General features: G+C 36.0%; 3 protein-coding genes across 5 annotated transcripts; 2 read left to right on the top strand and 1 right to left on the bottom strand.

Annotated features, from left to right (window-relative positions):
• The first annotated feature begins 443 nt into the window (after nt 1–443).
• LOC111285376 (HEAT/U-box domain-containing protein) lies at nt 444–11871 on the top strand. 2 transcript variants are annotated; one of them, XM_089761910.1, is made up of 16 exons: nt 444–697; nt 800–917; nt 1026–1088; nt 1358–1435; nt 2074–2165; nt 2644–2743; nt 2885–3037; nt 3732–4390; nt 4507–4960; nt 5692–6218; nt 6639–7359; nt 7963–8671; nt 9026–10068; nt 10146–10604; nt 10993–11223; nt 11311–11871. In XM_089761910.1, the coding sequence occupies exons 1-16, from the start codon at nt 642–644 to the stop codon at nt 11536–11538; spliced, it is 5691 nt and encodes a 1896-aa protein (XP_089618036.1). In that variant the 5' UTR covers nt 444–641; the 3' UTR covers nt 11539–11871. The 2 variants fall into 2 exon arrangements, with proteins under 2 accessions (XP_089618036.1, XP_022730534.2); XM_022874799.2 differs by having other exon boundaries at nt 2641–2743.
• Nucleotides 11872–12343: 472 nt separating this feature from the next.
• On the bottom strand, nt 12344–15286 carry LOC111285377 (mitochondrial 28S ribosomal protein S29-like protein). The gene is made up of 6 exons (XM_022874800.2): nt 14633–15286; nt 14231–14442; nt 13518–13772; nt 13297–13383; nt 12835–13007; nt 12344–12674 (listed from the first exon to the last, which is right to left on the bottom strand). The coding sequence occupies exons 1-6, from the start codon at nt 15177–15179 to the stop codon at nt 12563–12565; spliced, it is 1386 nt and encodes a 461-aa protein (XP_022730535.2). The 5' UTR covers nt 15180–15286; the 3' UTR covers nt 12344–12562.
• A 442-nt stretch (nt 15287–15728) lies between these two features.
• On the top strand, nt 15729–18770 carry LOC111284760 (U2 small nuclear ribonucleoprotein B'' 2-like). Of its 2 annotated transcripts, XM_022873676.2 has the most exons (5): nt 15729–15919; nt 16234–16406; nt 16981–17074; nt 17940–18022; nt 18250–18770. In XM_022873676.2, exons 1-5 carry the CDS (start codon nt 15847–15849, stop codon nt 18526–18528), a joined length of 702 nt encoding a protein of 233 aa, XP_022729411.1. In that variant the 5' UTR covers nt 15729–15846; the 3' UTR covers nt 18529–18770. The 2 variants fall into 2 exon arrangements, with proteins under 2 accessions (XP_022729411.1, XP_089618038.1); XM_089761912.1 differs by lacking the exon at nt 15729–15919 and having other exon boundaries at nt 16269–16406; nt 16905–17074.
• The last annotated feature ends 174 nt before the right edge of the window (nt 18771–18944 follow it).

The following is an 18944-nucleotide window of genomic DNA, read 5'->3' as shown; positions in this document are numbered from 1 at the left end:
AAGTTTTCTTGTGCTTGGGTAAAAATATAAGATGTTGGTGATTAATTATTAGAAATTAAGTTTTTGTTTTAATTTATTAAGTTAGACATGAATGAATTAGTTTATTTATTTATTTATTAATTGGATTGGGAATGTTCTCAAAATTTGCTTGAACTTTGGATGTTTACTCGTTTTACATGAAGTCTTTACATGTAGTCTAAGATAAAAAAGGGAACAAAGTAAAGTAAAAGCAAGTCAAAAGAAATATAAATCAAAATATTTTAGTTTTAAAAGGGGAAAAAAAACTAAATCCCAATTTTGGATCGGTATTTTATTGTAATTGAAGAACATCAAAATCAAATTGTATTGTATACCCTTTTTGCCAATTTTGGAAGGGTATTTTATTGTAATTGAAGAACATCAAAATCAAATTGTTTTTATATACCCTTTTGAGATAGAAGCGCGGCCCAAGGTTTTACCAGGGGCTCCTGCTCTCCTTCTTCTCCTGTTTTTCTGCAAGTAAAGGCCCTTCCACCGCCTTTGAATCTTTAATTCGAGAACAGGACCTTCTGTTCAATTTTTTCGTCCTCACTCTCTAGCTCTGTCAAAAAGCCTTCTTCACAACTACCCGACGGTGTCGTTTTTAATCGAAGTACACCAGAATGGGGAGACAGAAGGGTGACGGGGCCAGGAGCAAGGCACGCCCTTCAAGCAGCAGGTTCTCTTTGTACTTTTTTTTCTCAATTTAATGCATTAGTTATTAACAAATTAAATCTTTTTCATTAATCTATATGCTAATTTTGACCTCTACGGCTGGCAGCCTTGCGGCTTCTCTATTGCCATCGAGTTCCGCAGCGGCAGCGGTGGGATTCGGCGGCTATGTCGGTAGCTCTCGCCTGGATTCCTCTCTCTCTACCGAAGATTCCACTCCTTTTTTGGTATTCAATTCCTTTTTCCCACTAAAAAGATTTGTACTTTATTAATCAAATTAATGACTTTATTCTTTCAATGCGATTAATTGATACTATTGGCTTTTTTAATTTCAGGATATAGATAGTGAAGTCGCACAGCACTTAAAAAGGCTGGCAAGGAAGGATCCTACTACCAAGGTTGTCATATTTTCGTGAATATCTGTGATGAACTCTCTATAAACTTTTTGCTTCTTTCTAGTTTTTGCAAGTTTCATTGTACATATCTTAGTTTTTCGGTTATTAGATTTGATTTTCAGCTGTAATTGCTAAGCTTGGTTAGTGTGATAACCCTTGCCATTTGATAATTAATTGAGTATATCTTCATGATAAAGGAAAATCTTTTTTTTTTTTCTAATTTATATCCAGCTTAACTTCCATGTAGTCACCAGCTTCTTGTTCATTAACAGCTTAAAGCTCTGGCATCTCTGTCTGCTCTGCTCAAGCAAAAGTCTGGAAAGGAAATAGTACCAATCATTCCACAATGGGTATGATTTCATTCTCTTTGCTCGTGACTGCTCATGGTAGATGCGTCAACTGAGTCACTGTTATATGAATTAATACTAAAGTAGACTTTAAAGAAATGGTGCGTGGGGAAAAAGCAGTGTGTAGAGAAAGAAATTGACATGGAAAGAGAAATGGGCTTCTATATGCTATGCTTTATAATTTTCTAGTCTTGCAATAATGAAAATTTTGAACAACTGGTACCCTCATGAGGAGAAGAACAAACAACAAAGAGGTATATGTGAAAATGTTTCTAAATTGGTTAGTGGATACCGTTCTATTGGAATTGAAAACAAAATTTGAATTTCCTTGTTTTTTGGGATGGCAGATGTATGGCTCTATGTAGCATAAAAGAAACTAAAGTGGTTTCTTATCTAATCTTTTTTTAATAGAATATAATTTTAGAGAGACTCCAAGGTGCTAATTTAATACCTCACCATGGAACTTGAAACTCTGGTATAGTAAAACTTAATGATTCAATTCCTTGTTTGACTTCATTTGGATTTTAAAAGAAAAACATTAAAACCTGAATAATACTCACTGATGCAATAGTGAACTTCAGTTTTCAAGCCTTATGCTTGGTTTAATATGTTCCAGTAATGGTATGCTCTCCTTCATTTAGGCATTTGAATACAAGAAGCTTTTGCTGGACTATAATCGAGAGGTTCGGCGAGCTACTCATGATACAATGACTAATCTTGTCACTGCTGTCAGGTTTGAACTTTGTTTCCTTTTTATTTGCTAATGAATGCTGTTTTCATACCTGCTTGTGTATGACAATTTAATTGAGACATTGTAGTGAAAGATATTAATCATAAAAGTTTGATCCGATGAATGGTGAAAGACATACAAGCTTTGGTCTTCTAGATGCTTATCTGGTGAACATCTTTTTTTTTGGTACTTTAGAAACAAATACATAGCTCAAACAACTAAGATTTCTAAAATTCTCCTCATTAATGTTTTAAAAAATTATTTTCATGGAAAATTATAAACTGATACTCATGTTATTTATCTTCAAAAATATACCTATTGAGTCAAAAGTGGTGAGGTAAGAAAGATGACTTACTTTATGAGAAGAGGCAGAGTAAAAGGAGTATAATGTTATTTTCCCTCATCTTTTGTACAATCATTTCCCTGTTTTTATTATGCAGTAAAAATTTGGTTGTTGATCTCTTAAATGTTTTCTCAGAAGAGATTTGGCTCCACATTTGAAGTCTTTGATGGGACCATGGTGGTTCTCTCAATTTGATCCAAGTTCTGAAGTTTCCCAAGCTGCGAAGCGTTCATTACAGGTTTGAATCAAATTCATGTTTTCTGAAGGTTCAATCTTCTTGACATCCTTTAAACTGTTAAATAGAATTTTAATGTAGCCTATACATGTAATTTTGGACAGCTAGTTTTAATCAATTTAATCATTTGATTGTGAAAAACAGGCTGCCTTCCCTGCTCCGGAAAAGAGATTGGATGCTTTAATCTTATGTACAACTGAGATTTTTATTTATTTGGAAGAAAATTTGAAGCTTACTCCACAAAATTTGTCCGATAAAGCAGTTGCTTTGGATGAATTGCAAGAGATGCACCAGCAGGTATGCGTAGGGATCTGTTTTGGATATGGTTTTGGTTACGGAAAAGAGTAGTACTGCAACTTACTTAACCTTCTCATTCTGAACAAGTTTGCACATTGGTTTTTTCCCTATTGATTGAATTGATAATAAATTGCAATAATTATCTTATCCTTTAATATTCATTTTTTCCCTTAATTTTCCCACCTTGGCATTGGTTGGGTTGATAAAATGAGCTATCACCTGCTTATTTGTGAAGAACTATAACCATATAAATATATATATATATATATGTATATTTTTTTTTTCAGTTTTCAGTTTATATTTTTGAGTACCATTCTTGACTGAGTGGCTTCACTTATTTGTGAAGAACTGTAACCATGTACGTTTTTTAGGCTACCCACTGGAAAGAATGAGGTGCCTAATCTTTCTTCACCACTTCCAACTGTCACCAATCCCTAAAGATATCCAACCAAACATGCACATTATATGTTTTTATATGCATGAATGCTTGTATGAGTGTATCAAAGTTATACTTGCAATTCATGCTAATGCATCTATGCATTTTCTAACATAAATATGTACAATGTTTGGTATATGCTGAAATTACTATTCGATGAACACAAACATTAGCATACCTTTGATTTTTTTGCTTGGGTTTCTTTGTTATGTGTTCATGAAATATGTTGTAAGTTTTATCCTTTGTCTTTAATTGCAGGTGGTATCTTCTTCATTGCTGGCTTTGGCCACTCTTCTTGATGTTTTGGTCTCTGTGCAAATAGAAAGTCCTGGTTTTGAAAATGTAGCTGCTGAACCAAAACATGCTTCTAAGGCTAAGGCAACTGCAATTTCTTTTGCTGAAAAACTCTTCTCTGATCATAAATATTTTCTGGAGTTTTTGAAGTCTCAAAGCCCTGCTGTTCGGTCAGCTACATACTCAGTCTTAAGAAGTTTCATTAAAAACATTCCTCAGGCTTTTGGTGAGGGAAATATGAAAACTCTTGCTACAGCAGTTCTTGGTGCTTTCCTTGAAAAAGATCCTACTTGTCATTCTTCGATGTGGGATGCAATATTGCTATTTTCAAAGAGATTTCCCGACAGTTGGACTACCTTAAATGTTCAAAAATCTGTATTCAATCGGTTTTGGTCTTTTATTAGGAATGGGTGCTTTGGATCTCAGCAAGTTTCTTATCCTGCATTGGTTCTCTTCTTAGATGCTATTCCTTCTAAAGTATTCTCAGGAGACAATTTTTTTCTTGATTTTTTCGATAACCTATGGGCCGGAAGGAACCCAATTCATTCTCCAAATGCAGATCAACTAGCATTTTTCGGGGCATTTAAAGAGTGTTTTCTTTGGGGATTACATAATGCCTCTAGGTAATGAGTTAATAGAGTTTTTTGTCTGCACTCATATTCAGATGTTCTGAATTCTTCTCACTTGTATCGTTTATTTTATTTAGAATGCTAACTCATGTCTTCTCATTCTTAACCAGATTTTGTGACAGCGTTGATTCTGTTTCTCATTTCCGGATAACCCTTATTAACAATATCCTTGTAAAGCTTCTGTGGCAAGATTACCTATCATCTGTGGGCTCAAAAGACCAGGATAGTGATCAGGCTCTCCATGGAAAGACAACAGAAACGCAGAATATTAAGTATTCAATAAGTTATCTTCAGGAGTTGGGAAAATGCATTGTTGAAATTCTTTCTGGCATTTATGCACTGGAACATGATCTTCTCTTTGTCTTTTGTATGGCATTTCAAGAAACTTGTGAGAGATTACTTCAGCAAAAAGTGATCACAGAACAGCCAGCCGTGAATATAGACCTAATTATTAAATTTCTGTTCTTAGTGGACCGACATGCAAAGCAAAAGGGTGAAGCTTGGCCTTTGCTGCATTTAGTGGGACCAATGTTGGCTAAGTCTTTCCCGTTGGTCAGATCACTTGTAAGTTACCATTGCATGAACTCTTAATATTTGACAGATATCAATTACTCAATTATACTTATATATGCTATTTATGTAACTATGCAAATTCATGTGGGATGGGATGGAAGGTTATAAGTACTTGCATACTGTACATACATCTTCCTTAACTATTTGTTGTTTATGAAAGACTAACAATTTATTGATGCTGCTGGTTGTAATTGTGCTACGAGCAAATCATGTTTATCTAGTATTCTTGGTCAATAGAAACTAAAGGACTTTTCATCTACATCCTAGTATCTGTTGGGCCACTGAAGTATCTTTAATTGTTAAAAAAATGTTATTGTGAGCTGGATGAACTGGATGAAAAATCTGTTTCTGGTTCTCCTATACCCTGGGCTCCAAAAAACTATGGAGTGCTTTTATTACTATTTTCACTGCATTTTGTGTTTTTATATTATCTTTATTTTTCGTTTCTGAATGGAAATGTCAAAAAGAAGAAATAACTTGAGTTTGGCTTCATGAAAAGTTGGAATGACCAGAGCAATTTTAGTTTAGCTAGGATGCCCACCCAGAGTCTCATTCCTCCTGTTTTGCATCTATCCTTCACCTCTTTCATGATACAGTCTAAGTCATCTACTTGTTAAGCTCAAGAAACGCAACATCACATCCTGTCTTGTGCTTATGGTATTATCTCTTATGTATGAATGATTTTATTTGAATATTCACTTTTGGATTTTCCTCCACAATAGGATTCGCCAGATGGTGTGAGGCTATTGTCTATTTCAGTTTCAATATTTGGAGCTCGTAAGGTACTCAAAGAGATTTTCTCCAACAGCAATGCACTTTCTTGTGGTCCTCCCCATGACAAGGACAGTGAACTGAAGCTGGAGTATTTTCTTCAAGCTTACAAGGAAACATTTGTTCCTTGGTGTTTGCATGAACATGATTGTGGTACCAGTGCTCGACTAGATCTGTTGCTTGCATTGCTTGATAATGAATGTTTCTCTGAGCAGTGGCATGCTGTTATCACATATGCCATTGACTTGGTGAATTCTAAGGTTGGGTCACGCTCCATTAACTCAAATCACTTAGCAGTGTTGGCAATGCTTTTTGAGAAAGTGAGAAATGAGATTAGGAGAAGGAAAGTGGAAGAAAATTCTTTTCATCGGCTAGGTTCCCTCCCAGATCATTGGCATCATGATCTTCTTGAAGCAACTGCTGTTTCTGTTGCTTTTTCCCTTCCTCCTTTTGGAACTTCTGATGCACGGTTTGTGTGGTATGTGAATGGAAAAGCATGTTAATTTTTTTTTCTCTGCTATTTGAATTACAGGAATTGGCAACCAATTGATATCAATATTTACTAAGAAATTATTAACTTAGTATGATACTTGGTGCCTCAGAAAATATCCATAGTGCATCATGCCATTCCATGACATTTCTCATGCATGACATGGCCATTCATATGTAATGGAAAATTATAGCAGTTTGTCATTTGCTTTCTTGGATATCCTTTAAAAAAGATAAGGTTTTGGGGATATTGTATGACCTAAATTTCTAGGCCATACATTGACAAAGAATAGTCTAATTATTTTTTAGATGTAGAGAATTGTCTCTCATGTTGAATCCATGCATATTTTTGTTGATTTATGCGTTTATAATTCTTTTCTTTGACCCTTGTTGTTTGTACTGTCTGCAGTTCTGTTCTTGGTGGTGCAACAGAAGGCAATCTAGATTCACTTGTCTCTAGAAAGTCGATGATGCTGATAGTCAAGGAGGTTTTAAGAAGACTAGTTTCTTTTATTCTCGATTCCTCTTTCAATTCTGTTAAGCAGGCAGGTGCTCTGTTTACTTCTGTAGAGAATGGCCTTGGATTGGAAAGTAAGAATCCTGCAAATGTGGTTGACCTGGCTCATTTTGCTCTCGAAATATTTGAGGGTAGTTTCTTTTGCTTAAGGGCACTTGATGAGGAAAGTGGCTTGGTTTCAAGTATTTCATCTGCCGTGTTTATTATTGACTGGGAGTATAGGATGACATTAGCAGTAGACGATGCTCTCAATGATGAATCCCGTAACAAAATCAAAGCACGTTTGGGTATTTGTGAATCAGCACATGGTTGTCAATCCAAGATAAGCAATTTGTGGAAAAGCTTCAGCACTGATGTGAGAAAAGGAATAAGGAGCATCTTTATTTGCACTATTAGGTCTGCCATCTTCAAGGAAGATAAACTTGATACCAATAAATTCATGTCTTTATGCTACCTGATGATGATAGATGTGCTTGAGTGTCTCTGTCAGGATCAGTACGAGGAACAAAATCTGTTAGATCATCTTCTAAGCAAGGGTGATATGTGGCCTTGGTGGATCGTACCTGACTTCCATTCCCTAAAAGGATCGGCTAAATCAGATAGTGAAAGAGTCGTGAGTGGCATTATGTTTATAATCCTTCTTGCTGGCATAATTCCTCTCTCTCTCTCTCTATATATATAGAGAGAGAGAGAGAAAGAGAGAGAGAGAGAGAGAGAAAGAGAGAGAGAGAGAGAGACACACACACACACACACACACACACAAACATGCACAGACACATCTTAAGATGTTATTAATTGCTCCTGTTATGATGCAAGCATCTCCTTCAAATATGTGGTAACATATTAGCTGTAGTAGGATGGACTGAAAGTGCAAGTTTAGCTTTTATTACTCTATACATCTTTTTAGTCATTCTACTGTCTTAAGTGATGTGTAGAACACAAAGTACACTGCTTAAATTGAGCCTGTAGTGAATGACACGTAAGTATTTCATAAGCGTATCATATCATTGATGTTCAGTGAGTGCTTCAGTTTGTATGAATGGTTGACTGATCTTAATTGGATTTTTCTTGATTGTCCATGAAATATCGTCTAATCTTGTTTTTGCTTTTTTGAAAAAAAAAAAAAAAACTATTTTGTATTTTTAAAGTATCTGCAATTTCCGCAACAAGGTTGAACTATAGGACTAACCAATTGCAAGTGTATGTTGGATGCAGGCATATGGAAACTACAAGTTCATTTCTTTAATTGATAAACTTATTTATAAACTTGGGTTTGATAAAGTCATTGCTTGTGAAGACTTGGACACTTCACCATTATCAACTGAGGATAAAACAAATACTGAGGTTACTTCTCGAGCTTGGCTTGCTGCAGAAATACTATGCACATGGAAATGGCCAGAAGGAAGTGCTGCAACCTCTTTCTTACCTCAGCTGATCTCATTTGCCAAGAGTAGAAATTATTCTTCTCACGGGAGCTTCTTAGATTCCATTTTCAGCATTTTACTTGATGGTGCTCTCATTCATGGTGAAAATTGTGTACAGACTTCACTTCATGCATGGCCTACTTTAGGTGAAGATATGGAGGATATACAAGAGCCCTTTTTGAGAGCTCTTGTATCTTTCCTTTTCACATTGTTAAAAGAAAATATTTGGGGTACAGGAAAGGCCATGATTCTGTTTCAGCTTCTAGTAAATAAACTCTTTATAGGTGAAGCAGTAAACACAAATTGTTTGAGGATACTTCCTCCAATTTTATGTGTTCTTGTACCTACTTTATGGCAAAGAAGTATCAGATCCAGTGAATGTACTAGTACAGATGTTAAACCCGATGCACTTGATGAAAATCGGATGCAGGATACTATCAAAAGCTGGCTGCAGAGGATTCTATTATTCCCACCTTTGGTCACATGGCAAACTGGACAGGGTATGCGTGCTTTTAGTGTAATTTATTACTGGAAGTTAAATTTATGGTATAAGACCAATCGCTCTTGGGCAAAAATGGTATTTGAATAGTATCTTTTGTCCTTTGATGCATGGCATATGACTTGAAACTTAAACAAAGACAAGCATCTTATAAGAATTTGTTTCTATTGAAAAAGTCTTGATCATTTTTATTTGGTTGCATGTGGTTGTTGCTGCACCTCATTCACTCCCCTTTTATTTCTTACATCATTTGATTGAAATATGTGATTTCTGTTTTAAGTTACGGTAATGATTCTTCATCCTCTCTGACCTTTTCTTTTTTTTTTTTTGGGGGGGGGGGGGGGGGTTGTAATAGATATGGAAGAATGGTTCCACTTGGTCTTCTCCTGTTATCCTTTAAGGGTTATGGGAGGTGCTGAAATAATGAAGCTGGATAGAAGCATTGGTCATGAGGAGAGAATTCTCTTACTGGATTTATTTCGGAAGCAGAGACATGAAAATAGTGGATCAATTGCAGCTAATCAGTTGCCAGTAGTGCAAATGCTGCTATCAAAGCTAATGGTTATTTCAGTTGGTTATTGCTGGAGAGAATTTGATGAAGAAGATTGGGAGTTTCTATTTTTCCATCTAAGGTACTGGATTGAATCGGCAGTGGTAATGATGGAGGAAGTTGCTGAAAATGTGAATGATGCAGTCACTGAACACTCTTCTTCTGATAGCTTGGATCTTATTTGTGATAAACTTAAACAAATTGTGTTGGTTTCTGACCCTTCTCCTATAAATGTCACTAAAAATTCCATCATCTCATTTTCCTTTTTTTGTGGGCTTTTGGAACTTCAACCAACCAAAGATACAGATAATTTAAACCCCTTGAGAACAGAAAGATGGGATCCTATTAGAAACCAGATTCTAGAAAGCATTCTTCGCTTATTCTTTTCCACTGGCATTGCTGAGGCCATTACTGGTTCTTATTCTAATGAGGCTGCATCTATTATATCAGCTTCTCGATTTTATCATCGATCTTTCTGGGAATTGGTTGCTTCAAGCGTCATCAAATCTCCTCCACATACTAGGGAAGAAGCAGTGAAATCAGTCGAGCTCTGGGGACTAAGCAAAGGGCCTATTTGCTCTTTGTATGCTATCCTCTTTTCTTCCAGACCAATACCATCTTTGCAGCTTGCTGCCTATGCTGTTTTGTCAACAGAACCTGTTTCTAAGTTGGCTGTCTTTGGTGAAGGAAGTGCACGATGCTTGGATGTTGATTCAAATGCTTACCAGGAGTCAAATCAACTTGATCTTTCAGCAGAAGAGAATATTCATTTGAGAGAAGAACTATCCTACATGATTGAGAAATTACCTCATGATGTTCTTGATATGGATTTAGTAGCAGAGCAGCGGGTATATTTGCTTTACTTAACAAAAATTTGATAAAATTATTTCCATTTGGTATAATGATATATCCTTCATATTTGTAGGTACATCTGTTCCTTGCTTGGTCTTTGTTTTTATCCCATTTGTCATCATTACCTTCATTATCATCTTCAAGGGAGAGACTGGTACAATATATTCAAAATTCTGCTAATCCATTGATACTAGATTGCCTTTTCCAACATCTGCCTTCCGACTTGAGTTTAATGCATGTTCTAAAGAAGAAAGATGGAGAGCTTCCTAATGTTTTATCAGAGGCTGCAACTGCAGCCACACGTTCCATCACAACAGGGTCATTATTTTTTTCTGTGGAATCCCTTTGGCCTATTGAACCTGTGAAAATGGCTGCACTTGCTGGAGCTATATATGGCTTTATGCTTCGCCTACTCCCTGCTTACGTGCGGGGATGGTTTAGTGATTTACGTGATCGTTCTACTTCATCATTGATCGAATCTTTTACTAGAACATGGTGCAGTCCACCTCTGGTTGCAAACGAACTATCCCTGGTGTGTATCTTTAACAATAATGGTTCTATTTTTAATGACCAAAGTACATTGTTAACAAATTTAGCAAGCTTCTATAGGCTCATTGAATTTCAAGTTTTTTGTGAATTATTTGGACAATGAGTGATGTAGGAATTATTACTATATCAATCGTTCTGAAATGAGAAATGCATGCTTTAGCTTTTTTCTGCTTTAACGAGATGGAAACTGACAATCACTTATCAGTAGTGAATTGAAGTTTATTGTTGCCTGACCCACTTGCTCTCTGATGCACTTCTGTTTGAAGTTTTGGAGCATTTGACCTGAAGAGGAAGAGATGGAATAGAAAACTTATCATTTTCATCTCTGTACTTAATTACATAGTTTTTGATAAGTTTCTTCTGCTATGCAGATAAAGACAGCAAATTTTGCTGATGAGAACTTTTCAGTAAGTGTAAGCAAATCAGCAAATGAGGTTGTTGCTACCTATACCAAAGATGAGACAGGAATGGATCTAATTATTCGCCTTCCTGCATCTTACCCATTACGGTCCGTAGATGTTGATTGCATGAGGAGCCTAGGAATAAGTGAAGTGAAACAGAGGAAGTGGTTAATGTCTATGATGTCGTTTGTTCGTAGTCAGGTACTAGCTACAAGCTAATGATTTATCTGCATTCTATTTCGTCTCTAGTTTTTTGTATTTATGAGGTGGACTTTATCTGTGATGCAGAATGGAGCTTTAGCTGAAGCTATACGAATATGGAAGCGCAATTTTGACAAGGAATTTGAAGGTGTTGAGGAGTGCCCTATATGTTACAGTGTTATCCACACTGTGAACCACAGCCTACCTCGTCTTGCTTGCAAGACCTGCAAACACAAATTCCATTCGGCATGCCTCTACAAGTGGTTTTCAACTTCTCACAAATCTTCTTGCCCATTATGCCAGTCTCCATTCTAATCTGGAAATCAATTTTGAGTTGTCGTTTTTCGTGGTACTTTTGCTGGCAGCATAGGAACATTAGATCATGTGCTCAGGGTATACATGTAATGACAGTCAAGCTCTCTCTCTCTCTATTCAGACACACAGGTGATCTTGTCCCCAATAAGCTTTATCTGACCACAATTGGAGTGATAAGCTTTTCTATAGAATGTTGCTACTGTATAGATTTTTGTTATATTTCCCTTAAATTTTTGTGCGTTTGCTGAATCAAGCAGCTGCTAATTTTCGCCTAATACAGTTGATTAAGAAGACCCAAGCTTATCATATATATATTTTTTAAAAATTTGAGCATTTGTGAAGTCCAAATTCAACTGCTCTAAATCATTATTACAAAGATTTCGATACGGTATATGATCCTAAAAAATTCAATTAATGTAGTGTTGTACCTCTTTATAATTTAAAATGAAATTCGTTAAGAACACTCCATACATTGCCCTGTTTCTATGCATGCTTCTTGAGTTTTCCTTGTATCTTTGAACTTTGGTTTAAATCATTTCACTGATAATTCTTTCTATTACAGTCATACATTTTCATATCATAATAAAAAATTATGTAAAAATTTACTATTTCTAAGTGTAAATTTCATGTATAATTTTAAATTATAATTAGATTAGTCAAAATGCAATGATAGTAGATGATGTACTCTTGTATTAAACAAAGATTCTGTCTTATACGCTTTGCCTGTAAGTCTTAACCAGTTTGAGCTTGGCAATTGGCATCATTTATAGTTTGTTGCTCGGGGTAAGACCCTCCCTTTAAATCATTGTATTTGAATGAATAACCTAGTAGATATCAACAGCCAGTTCTTATAAGTTATACAACTTGGCGTTGCCAATAAAATTTGATACACCGAGCAGAAGCATAAAATTTGATGAAAAAAAGATTGATAAACAAAAGGTGTCACCATGCGCGAACCAGAAACCCTATCAATGGATGTCTTGAAATCTTATCGACGAGATTTTATTTCCTATGTCTTTGAGTTTTACCGCATCAAAGGAACTAACCATCTCATTTCTGCCCCATTTCCATTGGATAAGTAATACACCTTTTTCCAGCTTTCCTCTGAGAATGCTTCTCTTCTTACAAGCCTTTGCCTGCAAATGGTAAACAACAAACTATGTAACTCTAAAGTCTAAGGGCCGATGATGTAATCTAAAGGAAGCAAAAACTTTAATCTATATGAGGTTTTGGGCATCCTACAAGTTCAAAAGAAAAATCAAAATTCATGATACTAGGTGTAAAGCATATGCAAACCTGAGGTAGTAATGGCAAACGGTTGCAGCCTCATCTAAACTATATCGAGGCAAATTAACACGGGCATCTGCAGGGACATCTGGCAGGTATTGTCGAAGTTTTCCTACAGCAGTTGAATGAGAGAAAGCACCAACCATCATGTCATCATGCATCATGGACCTAAAGGCATTGACCTGCAGAAGAAACATAAAAAATGTTTTATAGGCATAAAATGATAAAATGATTTCAAGGATGATAAAAGTATCAGCAAGATAGTTTAGCTGAAAGGAGACTACTGTTAGAGCCAGATGACCACTCTTTTCAAGAGTGAGCACAAGAAAGTTAATATCTATATATCCAACTTATCACAAAGTATTAGCATAATCCTAAAGCTAAGAATAAAACTCAAAAAAGGTAGACAGAATCGCCCACATTAACATGAAACTGAGCAATATAAAATAAAGCAAAAGAGCTGATACCAACCATTGCAAGTTCTCTAGCATGTATCGGTCGACGAGAACGAACAGTCACTGGCTCCTCATACTCACTGAACGTAAACCAATTATTATACTGAAGATATAACAGGATAAATCAGTCAAAATATGCCAACTAACTACAAAAAAAAAAAAAAAAAGGTAGAAGGAATTATAATAAAGTTTATTCGTGTGGCTGGGGATTACAAGACATGGCAATATGGTGCTCACCTGGTCAATTGCAATAAGCACAGGGACATCTTTCACGAGTGATAATTCTTTTCTCAACCGAACTACAACTCCAACAGCTGCATGTGAGTACTTGATTCCCATTTGAATCAGGTCATACAGAGTTGTACCTTCAGTGAAGGCCATGGATTCAATTCCTTTCATCCATCCAACACCAGCACCTTCTCCCAAAGGAATAGGGTCAAAAATTTGGCAAGGCAATTGTTGTAAGCGCGATTCATTATATTTCAGAAAATCCTGTAGAAATAAAAACCATAAGGTATACAGTATACAACTTCATTGTATCATAAAACAAACCAAGCAGAAAAAAAAAAAAAGCAAAAAAGAAGTGCCAGAGACATACACAGTCTAAAAACATGACTTCTTTTATTTCTTTCTTTTTTTCTTTATAAAATTCTCTCGAGAAGACATACACAGTCTAAACACATGACTTCCTTTATTTCTTTATTTCTTTTTTTTCTTTTATAAAATTCTTTTATAAAAGGGGGAGGGCATCAACAACTAAACTTTCATCTGCCCTCATCTCATGAAGACAAAAAATGTACCAGGAAAATGAACTAATATTGAGCATGGAGAAGATAATAAACTTATTTATTGACTTAATAAAATGTAAGTACAATGGCGTTTTGAGTTTTGACATATCAGTAAACTGGAGTATAAAATACTTTGAATTGACAAAGGGAAAAAGTTCTTGCCTTAAGAACATTTTCAGCCTGTAAAGGTGTGTCCCAAAGACCTGTTTCTGGATTTTTATAGAAAAATCCTCCATGAGTCCACTCACGACCTCTAGGGGCGTACAGAACTAGCCAACCCTCATCACGAGCCCAATGCACAAGCATTGCAAGCGCAATACTCTTCCCACAGCTAACTGGACCGTCCAACACAACTTGCTTTCTCGCTTTAGGAGCTGAAGAGGTAAAGTAAATACCAGAATAAGTTCACACCATTTGTAGCTACAAATTATTTTATATATAACTTCAATTGTAAGAGTTTGACTGTATAATCCAAAATTAAATCCAGAAAAGGGAATGAGAAAATGAATTTTTAAAAAAATTGAAATTTGCATCTTTGAAATAGAAAATATGAAAAAGAGCCACCTTTAGCATGAGAAGACCACATTGGAGGATCAACAATGCGTCTAAAATTATCACGAAGATCCAAGAAACTCTGTCGAACAAGCAATGCTAGCCTCATCGACTCCTTGAACTCCGCCACCATTCCCATCGGCAACCCCTCCGGCAATACCTCCTTCAATCCCTTCTCACTGAATTTCATATACGAGCAAGCGTCTTTGCGCGTCAGCTGGGAGAGTGAGGAAGTCGAAGTGAACAAGGGACGTCCATCGTGACCCACATCTAGAGAAGGGTCCTTCTCGTCCTCGACCAGGCGGCGGCCTCGAGCAGCCTCGAAGTCATCGGCGCCGGCAGATTCGAACTCTTCACCTGCGGTGGATGCGAAAGCGGATGAGGAATCGCTGCTCTTGGACTTAGACTTGGACTTGGCATCAGCTTTCTTGGCTTTCGCAAGCGAGGCCTTTGCGTTCTTGGAAGAATAGAGTTTTGATTGGGGATGGGTCCGCTGAGGGAATACTAGGTCGGGTCGGAGCTTCGACAGCGTGGCTCGTTTCAAAATGGAACTCAACATTTCCTCGTTTCTATTGTGTTTGCCCTTTCGTTTCTGAGTTTGTGATGTCTGGGGTTTTGGTGAAGATTGGCGGAAGGTTTCTCGTGTCGTAATTTTGGAATGAGTTGAGAGCAATAAAATAATTTAACATTGACGGCCCAGTTAAATTATTTGGGCTGAAGGTTTGGGCAACTGACGTGTCCAAATAAAATACCATGCTCTCATTCTCAGCCTGAGCCCACAATTATTACTTTAGTTTTTATATTGTAAAAAAAAAAAAAAATCGAGTGTTTTACTTTTACGTTAATATTTTATCCTAAAAAAAGACTCCATTTAAAAAAAAAAAAAAACTTAAAATTTTGTGACTATTGTAATAGGGCTTAGATTCATAGTCTAAAGCCCAATAAAAGTATGGATTCACAGCAAAAGCCCAAAGCTTAGTTTCACTAAGAAGAGGATCAGCCCTGGCTTTTATATTACTGGAGGCCCATTTGTCAAATACTAACCTATATCTTTATCTACAGATACTTGCTCTTAAATGCTCAATAAAACCTCTCTAGGGCTTAGCCCAATCCCAATCTCAATGCCAATTTCTCAACACTGAACTCTCAACTCCTCTGTCAATTTTCTTTCCTGTCAGTTTAACAATCTGTTGGTGATTGAAAGATTAGGGTAAAACCCAGCGAAAATGCTAACTGCCGATATACCTCCAAATCAAACTATTTACATCAAGAACCTCAACGAGAAGATCAAGAAAGAAGGTACCTCTATCTAAATAAATCTTTCTCTTTTGTTTCTCTCAAGTATTGTTTGGTTGCTGAGAAACCTAGGGCAAATAAAATGAGAAACCTAGGGCAAATAAGATAAACTGAACCTTGCCCCCAAGTATTTGTATTTGCAAAATGGAAAGCCTAGGTTCTTTTAAAAAAAAAATTGTTTTCCCCTTTTCTTAGGGTTTAATACTAACAGTGTGACATTGAAGTTAAAATTTTAGAAACACCCAACAGATTATCATTGGTTTGAACTTTGAAATGGGATTGATTTCGAATTTAACATTTTTTTCTTTCTTTGTCAGAATTAAAGAGATCCCTTTATGCTTTATTCTCTCAATATGGAAGGATCTTGGATGTTGTTGCCTTGAAGACGCCCAAGCTTCGTGGACAAGCATGGGTTGTGTTCGATGAGTTGACAGCTGCCAGTAACGCATTTCGTCAAATGCAAAATTTTCCATTTTATGATAAACCTATGGTGAGTATATTATATATATATATATATATATATATATATATGATCAACATGGTCTCTTCTCTTTCAATTTTAATGATGTAGGTTTCGTAGTTACTATTTACCATTTAAGTGAAATTAGTCTTTGTTGGGACTTGCAAATGGAATTATTCTGTTATGTACTGAGAATATTTGCTTCACATTATTCAAATATGATATGATGCTCAAAGGTGTATGTATACATTTTGTTATGTGTGGTTCTTCTGGAGTAAGCTTAAACCTCCTGAAAACTGTCATGTCAACTCATTTTGCTGACATTTTAGGACCCTTTTTTTTTATTATTATAAATCAGGGCTATTGTCTCTGCTTCGTTCCTTGAAGACTTTTCACTATTTATCGAACACCGTAATGATGCTATTGTTATCTACCTCGCCATGTTCATATATTCTTGCAGATGGCTACTTTAACAAAATTTGCTTTATTCTCTAGGCATCACTTCTGATTGCAATCGAAATTTTGCAGGCTTAATTTGTGGTTTTAGTTGCTAATGATGCTTAGATAGCTAGATTTGACTGTCTATATGATTAATTTGGAGCAGCGGATACAATATGCAAAAACTAAGTCAGATTGTATTGCCAAAAATGATGGAAGCTTTGTTCCCAGGGAAAAGAAGAAGAAGCAAGAAGAAAAAGGTGACTACTCACTCATTAGCTCTTTAAATTTCCATATGCATAACGTATGGTCGTGATTTACTTAAGCAAAATGATTTCACCTGTATTTCATTATGTTATCATGTGAAAGTAATTCTTGCAATTATGCATTTGTATTTTTCAACACTAATCTGCCCTTTTGACCAAAAGAAAAACAGAGAGTAAAAGAATGATGGTTTTTAAATACATGGTACCTTTTTGGGGTACAGTTAGATGAAGGCCTAGGAGGAGGGGTTAGAACTTAGATGTTTTGGTTTTCTTAACCATGAAATGTTTTTTTTTTTTTTTTTTAATTTCATATTTCAGTAATTGACCCATTGGCTGTGCATTGGGACAGGAAAATACAATTTCCTTTCACAATATTGTTCTAGCAGTTTTGTTAATTTTGGTGGGGGATAAATATACCCACTGAATCACCGGCTGCTTGTTTAATGATGCTATTCTGGTACAAGATTTTTGTACTTTTGGATTTACTGTTTGTAAAGAAATTGCTAAATTGCAAAAGAAAAAAAAGGACAAGCAGTCTATGGAGTTACCTTTTATGGGGGTAGGGGATTTTAATTTTGCTTGTTTCTTTGGTTTTGCTGACTAATTCGCATCCAAAATGTAAACTACTTTTTGTACTTTTGGATTTACTGTTTGTAAAGAAATTGCTAAATTGCAAAAGAAAAAAAAGGACAAGCAGTCTATGGAGTTACCTTTTATGGGGGTAGGGGATTTTAATTTTGCTTGTTTCTTTGGTTTTGCTGACTAATTCGCATCCAAAATGTAAACTACTTTTTGTTTGGTTTAGCTTTACTGCTCTCTTATTTGTTGACTTTCTTTTGATACAATATGCAAATTTCAGCTGAAAGGAAGCGACGTGCAGAGGAGGCACAGCAATCTGCAATGTCAAATGGCACAGGTTCTCAAAGTAATGGAGGACCAAAGGTAATGTGCAGGACTATTTTCGATTTGATAGTTGCTTCCTCTCTCTCTCTCAACCCCATAGCTTTACCTATGTGAATGGCTGCTCTTGTATTATGCTTGCAGTGCTTAGATAGTACCTAAGATATGCCTTTACTCTTATTTGGGCTGTTCTTTTATCAAAAAGGATTGAGTTTACAGACATGTTATTTCCATGCCTCATTGGATAAATTCCGTCTGATTATGTGCAGGCTCCTTTCCATAATGGAAACCTGAATGCCCAAGAGCAGGCTGCACCGAACAATATTCTATTCATACAGAATTTACCTCATGAGGCAACAAGCATGATGCTGCAGCTGCTTTTCGAACAGTACCCTGGATTCAGGGAAGTTCGAATGATTGAAGCAAAGCCAGGTATTGCCTTTGTAGAGTACGAAGATGAAGAGCAGTCTTCTACAGCCATGCAGCACCTTCAGGGTTTCAAAATCGCCCCTCAATATCCCATGGCTATTACTTTTGCAAAGAAGTAGCCTAACCTTTTGTTAATGATGTTTTATATCTTGCCTTGGATATGTAGTAAGTGCAAAGAATCATGCATACCATAGTCATGTAGATCTCGAAGAAACCAATGATCCGTAGCCTTTTCTCATCTTTTTTGATGGTTCAAAGTAACCAAATATGTTGTGATAACTTATTCTATTTCTGCAAGTATGTTGGTTGAAGAGACAATGGATGTATTTCTAGTTATCAAAGCATAAATTTGTCAGATTCACTCTTACTCCCGGGGAAGGCATTAACTTGTAAATTAAGCTCCCAGGAAAGGCGTTAACGTCGCAATGAAGCTGCCAGGGAAGCCATTAACTTGTAAGTTGATCTGGATTTTTGTTTTTTTGTATTTTTTATAATACAAAATAAAAAGGCAGAAAATTAAAAATAATTGAAAACA

This window comes from Durio zibethinus, chromosome 6 (assembly GCF_047325235.1).
Source record: "Durio zibethinus cultivar Kanyao isolate XHJ-2024 chromosome 6, ASM4732523v1, whole genome shotgun sequence".
In the NCBI taxonomy this organism is placed as follows: Eukaryota; Viridiplantae; Streptophyta; class Magnoliopsida; order Malvales; family Malvaceae; genus Durio; species Durio zibethinus.
This window is presented reverse-complemented; position numbering and strand designations above follow the sequence as displayed.

Coding starts and splice junctions, on each gene's coding strand:
- LOC111284760 (XM_022873676.2), top strand. CDS start 15,847: ATGCTAACTGCCGATATACCTCCAAATCAAACTATTTACATCAAGAAC. Junction 15,920..16,233: donor CGAGAAGATCAAGAAAGAAG/GTACCTCTATCT, acceptor TTTCTTTGTCAG/AATTAAAGAGATCCCTTTAT. Junction 18,023..18,249: donor AAAGTAATGGAGGACCAAAG/GTAATGTGCAGG, acceptor GATTATGTGCAG/GCTCCTTTCCATAATGGAAA.
- LOC111285376 (XM_022874799.2), top strand. CDS start 642: ATGGGGAGACAGAAGGGTGACGGGGCCAGGAGCAAGGCACGCCCTTCA. Junction 2,166..2,640: donor AATCTTGTCACTGCTGTCAG/GTTTGAACTTTG, acceptor ATGTTTTCTCAG/AAGAGATTTGGCTCCACATT. Junction 11,224..11,310: donor TGTCGTTTGTTCGTAGTCAG/GTACTAGCTACA, acceptor TCTGTGATGCAG/AATGGAGCTTTAGCTGAAGC.
- LOC111285377 (XM_022874800.2), bottom strand. CDS start 15,179: ATGTTGAGTTCCATTTTGAAACGAGCCACGCTGTCGAAGCTCCGACCC. Junction 14,443..14,632: donor GTGGTCTTCTCATGCTAAAG/GTGGCTCTTTTT, acceptor TTACCTCTTCAG/CTCCTAAAGCGAGAAAGCAA. Junction 12,675..12,834: donor GTTTGCCATTACTACCTCAG/GTTTGCATATGC, acceptor TACCATTTGCAG/GCAAAGGCTTGTAAGAAGAG.